This window comes from Marmota marmota, unplaced genomic scaffold, assembly GCF_001458135.2.
Source record: "Marmota marmota marmota unplaced genomic scaffold, marMar, whole genome shotgun sequence".
Taxonomy (NCBI): Eukaryota; Metazoa; Chordata; class Mammalia; order Rodentia; family Sciuridae; genus Marmota; species Marmota marmota.
Genome location: NW_025999862.1, coordinates 5276208 through 5292594, shown reverse-complemented (window position 1 = coordinate 5292594; position 16387 = coordinate 5276208). Strand labels below are relative to the sequence as shown.

The 16387-nt window shown below is 32.7% G+C and overlaps 1 protein-coding gene across 5 annotated transcripts in view; it reads right to left on the bottom strand.

Annotated features, from left to right (window-relative positions):
* Ctnna3 (catenin alpha 3) overlaps nt 1–16387 on the bottom strand; it is a 1666222-nt gene that overhangs the window by 1412346 nt on the left and 237489 nt on the right. Inside the window, exons 1-2 of one of the 5 annotated variants that reach the window (XM_048810166.1) lie at nt 3203–3316; nt 1124–1203 (exon numbers count right to left, since the gene is read on the bottom strand). The exons of 3 other annotated variants lie outside the window; for them this stretch is intronic. In XM_048810166.1, the coding sequence (XP_048666123.1) occupies nt 1124–1135 (12 nt within the window). In that variant the 5' untranslated portion in view covers nt 1136–1203; nt 3203–3316. Of the gene's footprint in view, nt 1–1123; nt 1204–3202; nt 3317–16387 lie in introns of those variants that run through there. One more of the 5 variants, XM_048810169.1, reaches the window with a different exon arrangement.

Genomic DNA, 16387 nt, shown 5'->3' with positions numbered 1-16387 from the left:
ATCTGACTTATATATGCAATCTAAAAAGAAATTGAACTCACAGAAGTAGAGGGTAGGGTGGTGGTTACTAGGGGTAAAAGAGTTGTTGGCCAAAGGATACAAAACTTTAGTCAGATAGGAGAATAAGTTCAAGAGATCTATTGTTACAACATGGTGACTACAGTTAATAATACTGTATTGTTTCTTGACTATTAACAAGATATCTGGGCTCTGTGGTATATACCTGTAATCCGAGCTACTCCGAAGCCTAAGGCAGGAGGGTTACAAATTCTAGGCCAACCTGGGCAATTTGACAAGTTCCTGTCTCAAAATTTTAAATTAAAAAAAAAGAGCTGGGAGGTAATTTTCCTCCCATGCTCTCCCTTCCTACCCCACTTTGAGTCATCCCCCTTATATCAGAGAAAACATTCGGCATTTGATTTTTGGGGGATTGGCTAACTTCACTTAGCATAATCTTCTCTAATGCCATCCATTTCCCTGAAAATGCCATGATCTTATTCTTTTTTAGTGCTGTGTCAACATACCTTATATACAGAGATATGATAAATTGTGGTATAAAGGTGTATTAAGAATTGTATGCAAAAAAATAAGGGAGCTCATATATAATGCATAATTTGGAGTGAACATACTTTATATACCGAGTTATGAAAAATTGTGCTATGAATGGATATGTAATGCACTCCACTATTGTCATGTATGTAAGAAATAAATGTTTTTAAAAAAGAAAAAAAAAGAGCTGGGGACGCAGCTTAGTGTTATACTACCCCAAGTTCAATCCCTATACCACAAAAAAAAATTAAATTAAAAAAAGAAAAGGGGAAAAAGAAGAAAGAGAAGGCAGAAAAGAAGGGGAAGGAAGGTAAGGTTAGGGGTGGTGGTGAAGGAGGAGGAGATTGCTAGATATCGTTTCCCTATACGCGAAAAAAAAAATCAGTATATGAGGTAATGCATATTAATCAGCGCAAATTTAGCCATTTCACAAAATAAACATATTTCAAAAATTCATGGTGTACATCGTAAATATATTCAATTTGTATTTGTTTATTTAAATAAATAACAGTTTAAAAGAAATAATATGCATATTTAATTTTTCAGAATTCCTGCTATACAGTAGAACCCTTACCTGCAGTTTCATTTTCCAAGGTTCCAGTTACCTGTGGTCAGTTGGTCAGTTTTTGTTCTTGAAATGTTAAATGGAAAATTCTAGGAATAAACAATTCACAAGTTCTAAATCATATGCCATTCTGAGTATCATGAGGAAATTTCATGCTATTCAGCTCCATCCAGGACAAGAATAATCCCTCTGCCTGGAATATCCACACTGTAAACACTCCCATTCACCTATTACTCACTTAGCTGCCATCTTTGGTTGTCAGATCAGATATCACAATTTTGCAATGCTGTGTTAATTACTCTTGTATTACTTAATAATAACCCCAAGAAGCAAAAGTTGTGATGCTAACAATTCAAATGTGCAAATGAAAGCCATAAAAAGTGTTTCCTTTAAATTAAAGGTGAAAATTCTTGACTTAATTAAGGAGTAAGGAAAAAAAATACACTGAGATTGCACAGAACTACAGTAGGTTATTATTGTTAATCTCTTACTGTGCCGAATTTAATAAATCAAATGTCAATGTCAACATAGGTATGTGTGTAAAGAAAAAAATAGAATGTATAGGCTTTGATACCATCTGGGATTTCAGACATCTACTGGGGGTATCTACTCTATTGACTTTGTTTTCGTATTAACTGTGGAACTTTGGATGGACTATGACCAACGATTGGTAAATTCTTCTTGTCCTACCATGATGATCTAATTAAAATCCTCAGGTTGTTCCTATATACAATAAGTCTGAGAAATACCAACAAAAGAAAAAAAAGAAGAGAAAAAAATGGAATAATGAAACCATTTAATGGAATAAATTTAAATGCATTGTCTAATTACATAGAATAATACAGCAGCACTCATTACCTTTTCCTTCAAACCAAAAAGAGATTTTTATTTTGTTATTTTTGTAATGTTCTAGTCATGCCTCTAGAGTAATTCTGTCATCAACTGCAAATAACTTAAAAGCACTTTCTCATATTTAAGGAAGAATGTAAATGAATATCAGCAAAATAGTTGTTCTTCAGAAACTGAGGAACAAATGTAATTTTAATCTTTCTTTTGCCAGAGAACATATGTGCCCAACTGAAATACTCCAGAATTATGATTTAAATTTTATTCTTTACATCATGAACAACCAGAAAAATGAAAAGTTGTGCTTCGTTTATGTAAAAAAAATTACGTTAAATTAATTAAATTTAAAACAAATAAATAAATAAGTTATTTTTTATAAAAACAAAATAATAGTAGCTATATTCATAAAAATCCATTTTGTTAAATGTCACACATATCTAAAATACTAGTGCTCCTTTGGGGTTAAAAAGAATACTTTAAAATCCCTCTAAAAGTTATCAACAACAAATAATCTAATAGCATTTAATTTTTACTAATAAAAAACCATGTAAATCTATTTGTATAGTTTGTACTTTTAATCTCATAAAACAAATTCAAAAAGAAATAACAAATGGTTATTACATAAACTATGCATAACAGTATGATCTCTCCATTATCATAATTAAAATAGTGCCTTTCAATACTTCTAAATTACAAATAATTTAAAAATATAAGATATTAGAAAAACTTTGAAGAAATTGTTAATTTAATTGGTAACTGAATAGAGGCAATTTGTTAGGTTCCTGGACATGCGAGACAGATCACTTGGATTCAAATCCCAGTTCTGCCTTTTCTAGCTGTGTGACTGTGAAGAGTAATTTAACTTCTTTGAATATTGGTACCTAGCTCATAGGAATTTTAGGAAGATTGAATGAGCAAATATGCCAGGATACACTTAAAATGTATCCTGGCATATAAGAACCTCATAAATTAACTCATTATTATCTTTATTTATTATGTACCTTATTTTCTCAGAGTTTGAGGGTAATTTTTATTTTCTTTATTAGTATATTTTTAGAGCACAGAGTACTATTATATAATATCAAATCAAATGATAACTTAATTCACTTTCCTTGTCTTATTGCTAATAGAGTTAATATGTTTATATTCTTTGAGAGCTAATGGGTAAAGATTGTCTTTTACCTAAGTTAATAGTTTTGTGTTATTGTTGTTTTTAAGAAAAAATAGTTTCAGGTCACTTACTATAACAGAGTGTCACACACAGTATACATGTAAATGCGTCAGCTTCATAAATGAAATAACATCATCTTCCTCTTATGATTTTATAATACTGCCTGATAGGTCTTCTTCACTAAAATATAAAAATAAAAAAAATCTGAAAAGCCATCAGTAAAAACTAAGGCACATGCTATAAAGATTGTCAAGAAAGACATGGTCTTTAATTAACACTAAAGTGAAAAAACTAAAACATCTGAGATGCCTGATGCATTGCAGGTTGGAGGATCTTAAAACATTTAACTGTGTGAAGAGTGTCAAAATAAAACAGAAAACATTCTATCATAAATACAGCCATGGAGGTTTCCCCTATAATTATAATTTTATGAATAACTCATGAAGTCAATTACTTTCTACAAACCAGTATTTCAAGATATTTTGCTTGTTTATTTGTTATTGTTTATATAGATCAGCCTGTATATGCTCTAACATCCTTATAGATCATATAGGAAAAGTAAACAAGTTTCAAGCATTGTAATATATCAATTTCAGAAGAATAAACACAAGGGCATCTTCCATGGTCACATGGAGACAGTATATACCTCTTCACACATCGTAGGCTTTGTGTTTTTAGGTACATTAAACACTCAATTTATTATTATGGAAATAATAGCCCTTTTTTGTTTTTAACTATAAATCTGAATATTGACTTCTTCTTAGATTGTTTACATCTTTTTAAAATTCTAAATAAATATAATTTTATTAACATTTAAATACAACACATGAAAAAATACCTTAAAAAGTACAAAACTAAAGTTTTGTAAAGATTTTCTTTAATGTAACAGGTGCGCTTGCCTGGTCATAAGTTCCTTTCAGTCAGGAACACATAAAGACAATGCTACTCACATGTCAGGTGCACTGTTGAGCCTGTTTCTTTTCTTTGTTTTTAATCAGGTCAATATTGAAAATCCTAGTTCACATAAATAGGTAGTTGTGAATGGCAATAATACCAATGTACTCTTTCTACTCAGCAATGGAAACTCATCTTTAATCTTAATCCAAAAGGCTGATAATTATTATAATGTATTATAATAATTCTTCAGTGTGACTGATGAACTGAGTTGCAATAGTTCATTCTCCAGGCATCAAGTATAACTCAATTATTGATTTGGGGTTTTGAAAAGCAAATGGGTCTTTCACCCAAATATTTTCTTTTAAAAATTTAAATTTCATTTCTGGAAAGTAACAATTAAAAGTTTCAGACAAAGAAGTGAGATGCAACAATATCTCCCTTATTTCCTTTAAGCAGTCTTCCTAATGTTCTCTTTAATGTATTGCAACAGTCTTGGGAACATATAGAAGCTAGGGTGGTTACTTTTAAGTCTTACTTGCCACAACAATAATGTCTTTTGGAATCCTAGGATAGGTTCAAGATGTTGAAATATGTCATTGTTTTTTCCCCGTATCTTCATATTTAACTCATTAAGAAATTTAAGTATAAATATGCCAATTTCGTTATCCAAATGTTACCTTCAAAATGTAAATTTCATTCATGAGGTCATATATTCTGCTTAGTATCTTGCCCTGAAACAACCAATAAACTTCTGTATGAAATAGTAAATGTGTATGGTTAACTCCAATCTCTGAATAAAATATTTCAAGAAGTTGTGGAACATCTTCTGCTCCCAGTTACATCTCTTAAAATTCTACTTTTTATTGAAACCCATTAAACCTTTCTGACAGCTGTACACTTTTGTCCGATTTTACATCATTTTTATTCTCTTTGTCATCATTTGTGTTGCTTTTCTTCTCCTCTTTCTTTTTTATTAAGTCATTCATTTATTCTTATTTGTTATATATTACAGCAGAATGCAATTCATTTCATATTACACATATACAGCACTATTTTTCAAGTCACTGGCTGTACACAAAGTAGAGTCACATCATTTGCATCTTCATACATGTACTTAAGGTAATGATCTAACTCATTCCACCATCTTTCCTATACCCATGCCCTCTTCCTTCCCCTCCCTCCCCTTTGTCCTATCTAAAGTTTCTGCATTCCTCCCAGGCTCCCCACCCCACCCCAATCGCCATTAAGAGTCAGCATCCTCAAATCAAAGAAAACATTCAGCTTTTGGTTTTGGGGGACTGGCTTAGCATTATATTCTCTAACTCTATCCATTTACCTGCAAATGCCATGATATTGTTTTCTTTTAATGTTCAGTAATATTCTGTTGTGTGTGTGTGTGTGTGTGTGTGTGTGTATATATATATATATATACATATATATACATATATATATATATATAAAATTTCTCTATCCATTCATCTACTGAAGGGTATCTAGGTTGGTTTCACAATTTAGCTATTGTGAATTGTGCTGCTATAAACATTAATGTGGCTGTGTCCCTGTAGTATGCTGTTTTTAAGTCCTTTGGGTGTAAACTGAGGAGTAGGATAGCTGGGTCAAATGATGTTTCTATTCCAACTTTTCTAAGGAATCTCCATACTGTTTTTCATATTGGCTGCACCAATTTGCAGTCCCATATCCTCGCCAACACTCACTGTTGTTTGTATTCTTGATGGCTGCCATTATGACTGGAGTGAGATGAAATCTTAGAGTAGTTTTTATTTGCATTTCTCTAATTGCTAGAGATGTTCAACATTTTTTTTACATATTTGTTGACTGATAGTATATTCTCTTCTGAAAAGCGTCTGTTCAGTTCCTTGGCCCATTTATTCTAAATGGAGAAAAATTGAAAGCATTCCCTCTAAAAACTAGAACAAGACAAGGATGCAGTCTTTCACCACTTCTATTTAACATAGTTCTTGAAACGCTAGCCAGAGCAATTAGACAAATGAAAGAAATTAAAGAGATATGGATAGGAAAAGAAGAACTCAAATTATCACTATTTGCCAATGATATGATTCTATACATAGAAGACCCAAAATATTCCACCAGAAATCTTCTAGAACTAATAAATTAATTCAGCAAAGTAGCAGAATATAAAATCAACACCCATAAATCAAAGGCATTTCTGAACTTCAGTGACAAATCCTCAGAAGGAGAAACTAGGAAAACCACCCCATTTACAATAGCCTAGGGCTGGGGATATAGCTCAGTTGGTAAAGTGATTGTCTTGCATGTACAAGGCCCTGAGTTCAAACCCCAGCACCATAAAAAAATAAGAAGCCTAAAAATTTAAAAAAAAAATAGCCTAAAAAAAAAAAAAAACTTGGGAATCGACTTAAGAGGTGAAAACCATCAATCAACAAATATATGAAAAAATGTTCATCATCTCTAGCAATCAGAGAAATGCAAATCAAAACTACTCTAAGATATCATCTCACTCCAGTCAGAATGGCAGTTATTATGAAGACAAACACAATAAGTGTTGGCAAGGATGTGGGGAAAAAGGTACACTCATACATTGCTGGTGGGATTGCAAATTGGTGCAGCCAATATAGAAAGCAGTATGGAGATTCCTTAGAAATCTAGGAATGGAACATCATTTGACCCAGCTTTCCCTCTCCTTGGACTATACCCAAAGGACTTAAAAACAGCATACTACAGGGACATAGCCACATCAATGTTTATAGCAGCACAATTCACAATAGCTAAGGTGGAGCCAACCTAGATGCCCTTCAGTGGATGAATGGATTAAAAATGTGGCATATATACACAATGGAATATTAGTCAGAAATAAAAGAGAATAAAATCATGGCATTTGCAGGTAAATGGATGGCATTGGAAAAGATAATGTTAAGTGAAGTTAGCCAATCCCAAAAAACAAATTCTGAATGTTTTCTCTGATATAAGGAGGCTGACTCATAGTGGGGTAGGGAGAGGAAGCATGGGAGGAATAGGTGAATTATAGATAGGAAGAGGGGTGGGAGGAAAAGGGAAGAAGGAAGGAATTAGCAAGGATGGTGGAATGTGATGAACATCATTATCCAAAGTACATGTATGACAATACGAATTGGATGACAACCTACTTTATATACAAACAGAGATATGAAAACTTGTGGTATATATGTGCAATAAGAATTGTAATGCAAAAAAAGAACATGTATAAAGACATAAATTAGCATGAACACACTTTATATACAAAGATATGAAAAACTGTGCTCTATATGTATAATAAGAATTGTAATGCATTCTGTTGTCATGTATTTAAAAAAGTAAAATCAATTAAATTTTTAAAAAGAAAGAAAAACTACAGAACACTAAAGAAAGAAATTAAAGAAGACCTTAGAAGATGGAAAGATCTACCTTGTTCTTGGATAGGCAGAATTAATATTGTCAAAATTACCATACTACCAAAAGCACCACACAGAGCAATCATGAATTCATCTGGAAAAAATAAGAGACCTAGAATAGCTAAAACAATCCTTAACAAGAAGAGTGAAGCTGGTGACATTACTGTTCCAGACCTTAAACTATACTATAGAGAAATAGTAACGAAAACAGCATGGTATTGGCACCAAAATAGACATGTAGACCAATGATACAGAATAAAGAACACAGAGACTAACCCACACAATTACAGTTATCTCATATTAGACAAAAGTGCCAAGAACATATATTGGAGAAAAGATAGCCTCTAATCCACATGTAATAAAATAAAATGAAACTAAACCTCTCAAAACTAAAAGTGGATCAAGGACCTAGTAACTGAACCAGAGACCCTGTGCCTAATAGAAGAAAAAGTAGGCCCAAATCTCCATCATGTCAGATTAGGCCCCAACTTCCTTAATAAGACTCCTATAGCACAAGAATTAAAATCAAGAATCAATAAATGGGATGGATTCAAATTAAAAAGCTTTTTCTCAGCAAAAGAAATAATGAGGTGAATAGAGAACCTACAGAATGGGAACAAATCTTTACCACAAGTACATCAGATAGAGCATTAATCTCTATGACATATAAAGCACTCAAACCTAACACCCCCCCCAAAAAAAACACACAATCAATAAATGGGCCGAGGAACTGCTTACATAACTTAATAAATTATGTTTTACCTCACCAAATGAAAGAAGTAAATCAGATTAATAAGACTTTTCTGCTACAGAGTTTTCTACTCTTTTTTAATTTTTCAGAGTGATAACAAAAGTACTCTGAATGTTGTATTCATATTAATAACATTGAAATGAACTCATGTGTGTGTGTGTATATATATATATATATATATATATATATATATACATATATATATATACATATATATATATATGTATACACACACCACAGATTGAACCCAGGTTCATTCAACTACTGAGTCATACCCGCAGTTATTAATACTTTTATTTTGAGATGGAGCCTCCCTAAATTTCTTAGGGCCTCGCTAAATTGCTGAGGCTTCCTTTGAACTTGTGATACTCCTACCTTAGCCTCCCAAGTCACTGGGTCATACAAATGTGTATGACCATACCCAGCTTAAACTTATATTTTTAAATATATACAACAGATATAGAAATAGAGAGGTATGTAGATGTATGCTTGTGTGTAATTTCACTAACACTGGGACAAACCAACATCATATGTACATTGGGAAGGACAAAATATCATTTCTCTGCTACTCTTACCAAAAATGCATAGTCTAAATCTAATCATGGAGTCAATGGACAAACCCAAATTGAAGGACATTCTTCCAAATAACTAGCCTATACTATTAAAAACTTACAATGTTAAGAAACACAAATAAATCTAAGAAATTCTTCCAAACTTTATAAAATTAAAGAAATAAGAAAAGGGTACAATGTGTGACAATGGATTGGATTGTACTGTGAAAAAAACAGTCATAATTTTGAAACAATTAACAAAATTTCAATTTGTAGATAATAGTACCATATCAATATTGAATCTGCTGATTTTGATAACTATATTGAGGTTACTCAAGACAATGTCCTATTCTTAGAAAATATATAATGAAGTACTCAAGGGTAAATATGCATGATGTCTCTACTTACTCTTTTCTTTTTTTTTAAAGAGAGAGAGAGAGAGAATTTTAATATTTACTTTTTAGTTTTCGGCGGACATAACATCTTTGTTTGTATGTGGTGCTGAGGATCCAACCCGGGCCGCACGCATGCCAGGCGAGCGCGCTACCGCTTGAGCCACATCCCCAGCCCCAAACTCTTTTCTTTTTGAAAATATTTTAGTTATAAATGTACATAATACATTTATTTATTTATTTGTTTGTTTATTTATTTATTTATATGTGGTGCTGAGGATTGAACCCAGTGCCTCACAAATGCTAGGCAAGCACTCTACCACTGAGCTAAACCCTAGCCCTCTACTTACTCTTAATACTTTCTGAAATGTAAAGAATGATAAAGCAAATGATGTACAATATAACCAACTAATGAATCTGGATAAAATGTATATGAAAAACAAAGAGTTTTGTGAGCTATTATGCATTTTTTAGGAATTTTGCTATTAAAGCAAAATTAAAATTTGAAAAAACAAAGTGCATCTATCAAAGAGAAATAGAGTATTCATTTCAAAGACCTAGTCCTCATTTCATACTCTTCAATTTTATTTTGCAAAGTAAAATAATACTTATATACAGAATATTTCTAATATATTCAGAATGGCTCTTCAGACAAGTCACAAAAACAATTAGGTTTTGCATACATTTTTGGTAGACATATGGTTTTTATGCATACTGGCATGTTTTAGTCCTTCATGAAACCGCATACCCCACACCTTAGCACTCTGTCCTTCTCTCACATCATGTGATTTATAAAGGCTATTAATACTTTTACCTTATTTTTCTCTCCTAATGGTGAGCACATGGCCTGAGTTGACCAATCAGAATATCTTGTGCCAGGATTTTAAATGGCTCAGACAGACCCAAGCAGTGTAGGGAGATTGACAGACAAAAAAGCATAATCATCAGATTTTAAAGCAAATACCAAAACAACAATAATGTAAGCCTGGGATTTCTGGAAGCTCTCTTTGCTACCTCATGTAGAAAGTCAGCCTGAGAACAGAGACAACCTAGAAAAAAGCAAAAGGTAATTTGGGTTGGATTCCAAAGATAATGGCCTACCTAGACACAGAAGAACAAACACTACATGCTCTTACTCATTTGAGGAAACTAGTAGGTCAATGTAGAACAAAAGAATGGAATAGTGGTCACTAGAGACTGGAAAGGCAGTGGGAAGGAGGATGGAAAGAAGTTCAATAAGAGATACCAAGACACAGTGTGGAAGAATCATTTCTAGCGGTTCTTCTTCAGCATGGGAGGGTAAGTTAAAACAATCTATGGTATATTTCATAATGACTAGAAGAGCACAAAATCCACAACACAAAAAAATTATTAAAGTTTTAAGAGGTAGAAATTATTATTATACTGATATGACTATTACACATTGTATACATGCGTGAAATTATCATAATGTACCACATAAAGATGTACAAGTATGTCTCAGTAAAAACAACAACAAAACAAAGAGGATTATCTAATTCAGAAATAATACAGTAAAGATTGTAGTGGCAGTATATGGGACAAAGTTAACAAGACTATGATTATTGATTCATAAAATAGAACTTCACCTATATGTTCAGTAATAAGAACAGGACTTGACAGATAGTGGGTGCTCAATGAATGTTTGCCAAATGGATGAAGGTTGGATTCCCAACCCTTACAAACAAGTATTGTTGTCAAAAATGGATGTGCCTAGAAATAATAACTGATGAAGAATGCACATATAATCTTCCCTTTGAAATAAATACATTCTAAATTTCAGAGAGCTCTTTCAGGATCTTCTTATTACAACAGTAAACATACTGTTACTGTTAGGAAAAACCAATAAATACTCAAAAATTGACAGGCCTATGAAATGTGGGTCAAATGACTATTAATTCAATCAGCCCTAATGAATATTTTCACCCATTTTTTCTCAGCATGTGAGTCATGAAGACAGTCAGATGAATAGATAAATGGATGCCCACTTCTAAACTTCACATTACTATTAACATGCATCAACAAGCATTTAGCCTCACTTCTTTTCAGTAATAGGTTTTTTAAAAATAATAAAATAATTTAATAAATTTCCAATTCAGTCCTCTTGTCATAACAAAGTAGCTTTAAAATATGAAATAACAAATATCACAGGAAAACTGCTGATGAACTGGGAATATATGGTTATCTTTCCTTGACACTGACATTTACACATATGAATTTTTACTTCTCCTACCAATACCATGGATAAAAATTTCAATAGAAACAAATAAGTTAATTCACTAATTTGTCTAAATGGTTTCTGTAAAACATCACTTATTAATATCTTGAAAGATTCTGATTATATAGTGTTTATTAAGATTTCAATTTACCCTAAATAAATATGTTATGATTTGGATGTAAGGTATCCCCCTAAAGCTCATGTCTGAGACAATGCAAGGTTTGAAGCAGAAATTATTGGGTTATGAGAGCCTTAGTCCAATCAGTGAATTAATAATCTGAAGAGATTAATTGAGTGATAACTGAAGGCTGATAGGTAATGCTAGAGGAGGTACGCATTGGGGGCATGCCTTCAGGATATATATTTTGTATCTGGTGAGTGGACTCTATCTATCTATCTCTCTATCTCCCTCCCCTCCCCTCTCTCTCTCTCCCACTCTCTGATCATCATGTGAGCTGCTTCCCTCTGCCACACTCTTCCACCATGATGTCCTACCTCACCTGGAAACCAAGGGAATGAAGCTGCTGTCTATGGATCAAGACCTCTGAAACTGTGAAACTGCAAATAAATGTCTCCTCTCCTAAAATTGTTGGTCTGATCTTTTAGTCACAGCAGCAAAAGAGCTAACTAAAACAATATCCAAACACCTTTCTTTTCTGTATTTTGAGAAAACCAATTCAAAATATTTCTTTCTAAGAAAAAAATGTAATCATCATTATACTGAATAATTTTCTTCCTAGCACTTAACAAAACTCTCTAAACAATTATTTCTGTAATCACTCTCACCCACTAAATTCTAAGTTCCATGAACAGAGGTTGTGTTTGATGGTGTTGCTAATCTTTGTTATCTAAGCAACAATCCTGGCCCAGAGTTGTTGTTCAGTAAATGTTTGTTAAATGAATAACCAGGTCTGCCAACTTGCTCAGTTCTTTTAAAAATAATTGAGAAACACTTAATTCAATTAAAATTCACTTTGTCCCAACTATTTTTAAAGAGTATATATTAGAAATGTTTCCACAGCTAATTGGAGATTTAGATATCTGTGTGCCACTCAGAGCATTTAGCACAATGCTCCTAAAGCACTAGATAAATGTAAAATTGAAATAAATTACATGTAATAAAAGCTACTTTGCTTCTACCTGAGAAATGCAATAGGGAAAATTTAACAACATGGCAGAACTAAAATATGTCTCAACTCACTTTCTTATTCATTTATGCCATGTCTGTCATTCATTCAATATTTAACTTAAGACTTACTCTAGGCAAGGTACTATACCAAGTGCTAGAAATGCCAAGATGGATGACAAAAAGGTTAATAAAGGAGATGTGTGAACACATAATTCTGAAAATGTAAAATAATACCAAACAAACAAACAAACAAAAACTATCTGGAGCACAATGCTATAGAGTTCCTCTCCATGGTGGAAAGGACAGATCAGAAAATTTCAAAAGGAATGTATAATTAGAAAATAAGAAATTACTAATTCTATACAAATGGAATATAGTTTTGGTTCTGCAAAACTGGAATGCTTCTCTTCTTTGACCAAAACTGTTCTGTGATTCTTTTTGATGAGGAAAATAAAACTACAGAAGCAGAGTATAGCTATTAGATACTTCTGTCTTGCTATTAAGTATAGCAACATATAATATCCATGTATCATCTGCTTTACCTTTGCCCTCTGTCTAAAGACAGGATTCTTATAGTGCACAAATGTTACAAAGCCCTAAAACTAGTATCATGTACTACATAATGAAGTGTATGACAAAGGGGTCATCTGTAACACATAGCTGGACCATGGTGGCCATAAGTCACTCTTCTGATGGAAAAGGGGAACACAGAGAGGAGTTTCACTTAGAAGAGTGAAAATTATCAGTCCAAGGTGTTTCCCTTACCTCATATGCTACGCTAAGGGACGAGTTGTTGTCTATCATTTTATAGGAAGCATAGCAAACAGGATTTCTAAATAGAGTGACTTTGGACAGGAAATTTGTGGACACCATATACTACTCTACTGTTTCAGAAAGATCCTTTTTCTATGAAGGGCCTTAAAAGACTAGAGACTTTGACATTCTTGAGAACAAGGATGCCCTTGTGTTCTCTTATGGGGGTATTCAAGGCCTTACATAAGGAAGAGACTTCATTCAAGGTTATAAAGCATGAAACAAATATATGATCTAGTACATGAAATGTTCAGAAACTAGCAAGAAGTTCCTCATGACCAGAACAGAGATGAAATGGATAGAAGAAAATTTACAAAGCAACATCTACTAGATGATACTAGACTACTATGACCTTTTTCTAGTAGCAATGTGGAACCAACACTTTTTAAAGCAAAGAAATGTAGGAAGCAAATGTATTTAAATGATAATGATGGTGGCAAGCTGGAAACAATTGAAAAAGAGAAGACTCTTGAAAGAAAAAGAGACAACTTAGCTAGATAAGTTTACCAGTCTAAAAGAGTTAGTTAGCACATTGGACTTGACTATGAAATTTCTCTGTTTATATGACAGAATATTCCAGCTTAGGTATATGGAAATTAGTCTGAAAAATCATCATCGTGCAATAATGTTTAAATTTCTTGGATCTCTCTATTCATTGATAACAGTAAGACTGCTGATCTATTTATTAATATTGAAGAACCACACAGATTTTTAAAATCACTTATTTGGAAATTGAAAAACATATGAGTAATATAGTGAGCAAGTTGGGAAATTAAAAAGTACTATTTTGTAAGTTTGGCTATAAAAAAAAGGAAAATTAACATTGGTCTAGAAAGCAGAGTTATAAGATATTGCTTCAAAGAAATGCCAAGGGATTCTTAACTGGCAATGGACAGCCACCATGATGGAAATTTAATTTAATGTTTCATCTGTAGGATATATTGGTTTTATTGTTTTCCAATATCAATGAAATCTGTCAAGTTTCTGTTATTTCATTGAGCTGTCAAAAGCTAAAGAAAAGACCACTTAGAAATTTCTGCTATAGCAATAGAATTATGCAGCAACTCTTAAAGTTATCTAAACTACTTGAAGCATTTTCTTATCTTACTAAGAATAGTCAAGAAAGTGATAACTCGGAAGAGCAGCTCAATCCATTGAACCCGTCTGGAAATTTCTATAAGTACTTGTTTGTTCCCTTAAATTAAAGGCATTGTCTAAATTTATTTTTTGCTTTTATTGAATAACATAAGTGTAGAATTATCTCCAAAGGAAAGGATATATGGAACATTTAGTTTCATTATAAGTAATAAGATCCTGTATTTATAAGCTGTTTGAAATAGGAAAAACAGTATGTGATATTTCAAAATTTTATTTAAGAGAGAGAACTAAGTAAATGGTTCTGTGGGGAGGGGAACCAACAGGAAAAAACAAGAATTTATTCTAGCAATTTATCTGGCATACTGGCTGGAACTTGAGGAAGTTAAAAAAAAATCTTTTTCAAAGAATAAAGTGACAAGATGGAAACTAGACTTTGGGAATTGAAGACTCTGCTTTCAACTATGATGATAAATTCCTTTGTAATCTAATCAATGCATAAAGAAATTGCCGCTGTGCAGGTAATTAATAAGAGAAAACAATTTTGATTCCTACAGGGCTTTTTTGTTTATTTTGTAACTTGGATATTAAAAATCCAGGAGTGTATGAACTGTCATTTTTGTAAGACCAATGGTCACCAAGGTGCTTTTTTAAAAAAATCTCCTCTTTTTCCCTGACTTTCCCCACCTGAACACATGAAATACCTATCCATTTCTTCAAAAGAAAATTTGGGTTTTTTTTTTTTTATTCTAACAGTTGCTGGAATTTTCTTAATTCTTTTCAGGATTAAAAAGCACTTATTTGGCATAAGCAGCTAGAAGTAATTATGGCCAGAGTCAAATTTCTTCACTAGGCCCAGGATAAAAATGTGAATTACTCTGGAAAAAAGGGGGATGGGGATCACCATAATCCATCAGCTGACAAATTATAGCTCTCTTTCTTAGCTTCTCACATTGGAGAATTCCCAGCCTAACAAAACTTTCTGTGTTATAATAATTCTACAACTCATCTCAAAACTGAGAAACTATTATAGACATACATTTGAGTAAGAAAAATTGATCTTATAAACTTCTCAACTGATTAAGGACTCAAGTTTGCAAGTCTCAGGTCACAACAGCAACACTCCTGAGGAGATAAGTTAGTGTTGACAGGTGGAAAGAACCAAGGAAAGCAGAAATTCTCACACTTTGGCATGAATCAGAATCACATAGAGGCCACATGACCAGAGTTTCTAATTCAGTAGATCTAGGATGGATTCTCAGGTTCTGCATTTCTAACAAGCTCCCAGGTGAGGGTCAATAATGCTGGTCCACAGACCACCCTTAAAGTAGCATGATTCTTTATACCTCGTTAAAAATCACTTCTAAGTTAAGAGGAGTATAAATTGTATTGAGAAAAATAGGTCTCTGACTTCTAAATACAACTCTTAACCATTTCTCATGAACTACACAGAAAATATATAAAATTAAATCCAGAATTAGTGTGAGTTTGTATTAATGATAGAAAGTTGTAAGTATTAGTCAGTTGCAAAAAAATCTCAAAGTAAAGATTCAATTTCACTAGCTCACCAGTTAGCACATCCATGATACACAGGCTGAAAATGTTCACTATATATGGAAAAAAAATGAGTTTTTTTCTCTTAGATTCTCTCAGTAATCAAGACACTACCAAATTGATTTTTAAATTGCATATTCATTATGCTAAGTGAAGCTAGCCAATCCCTAAAAAACAAATGCCAAATGTCTTCTTTGATATAAGGAGGGCAACTAAGAAAAGAGCAGGGAGGAAGAGCATGAGAAGAAGATTACCATTAAACAGGGACGAGAGGTGGGAGGGAAAATGAGAGAGAAGGGAAATTGCATGGAAATAGAAGGAGACCCTCATCGTTATACAAAATTACATATAAGAGGACGTGAGGGGAAAGGAAAAAAAAAACAAGAGAGAGAAATGAATTACAGTAGATGGGGTAGAGAGAGAAGATG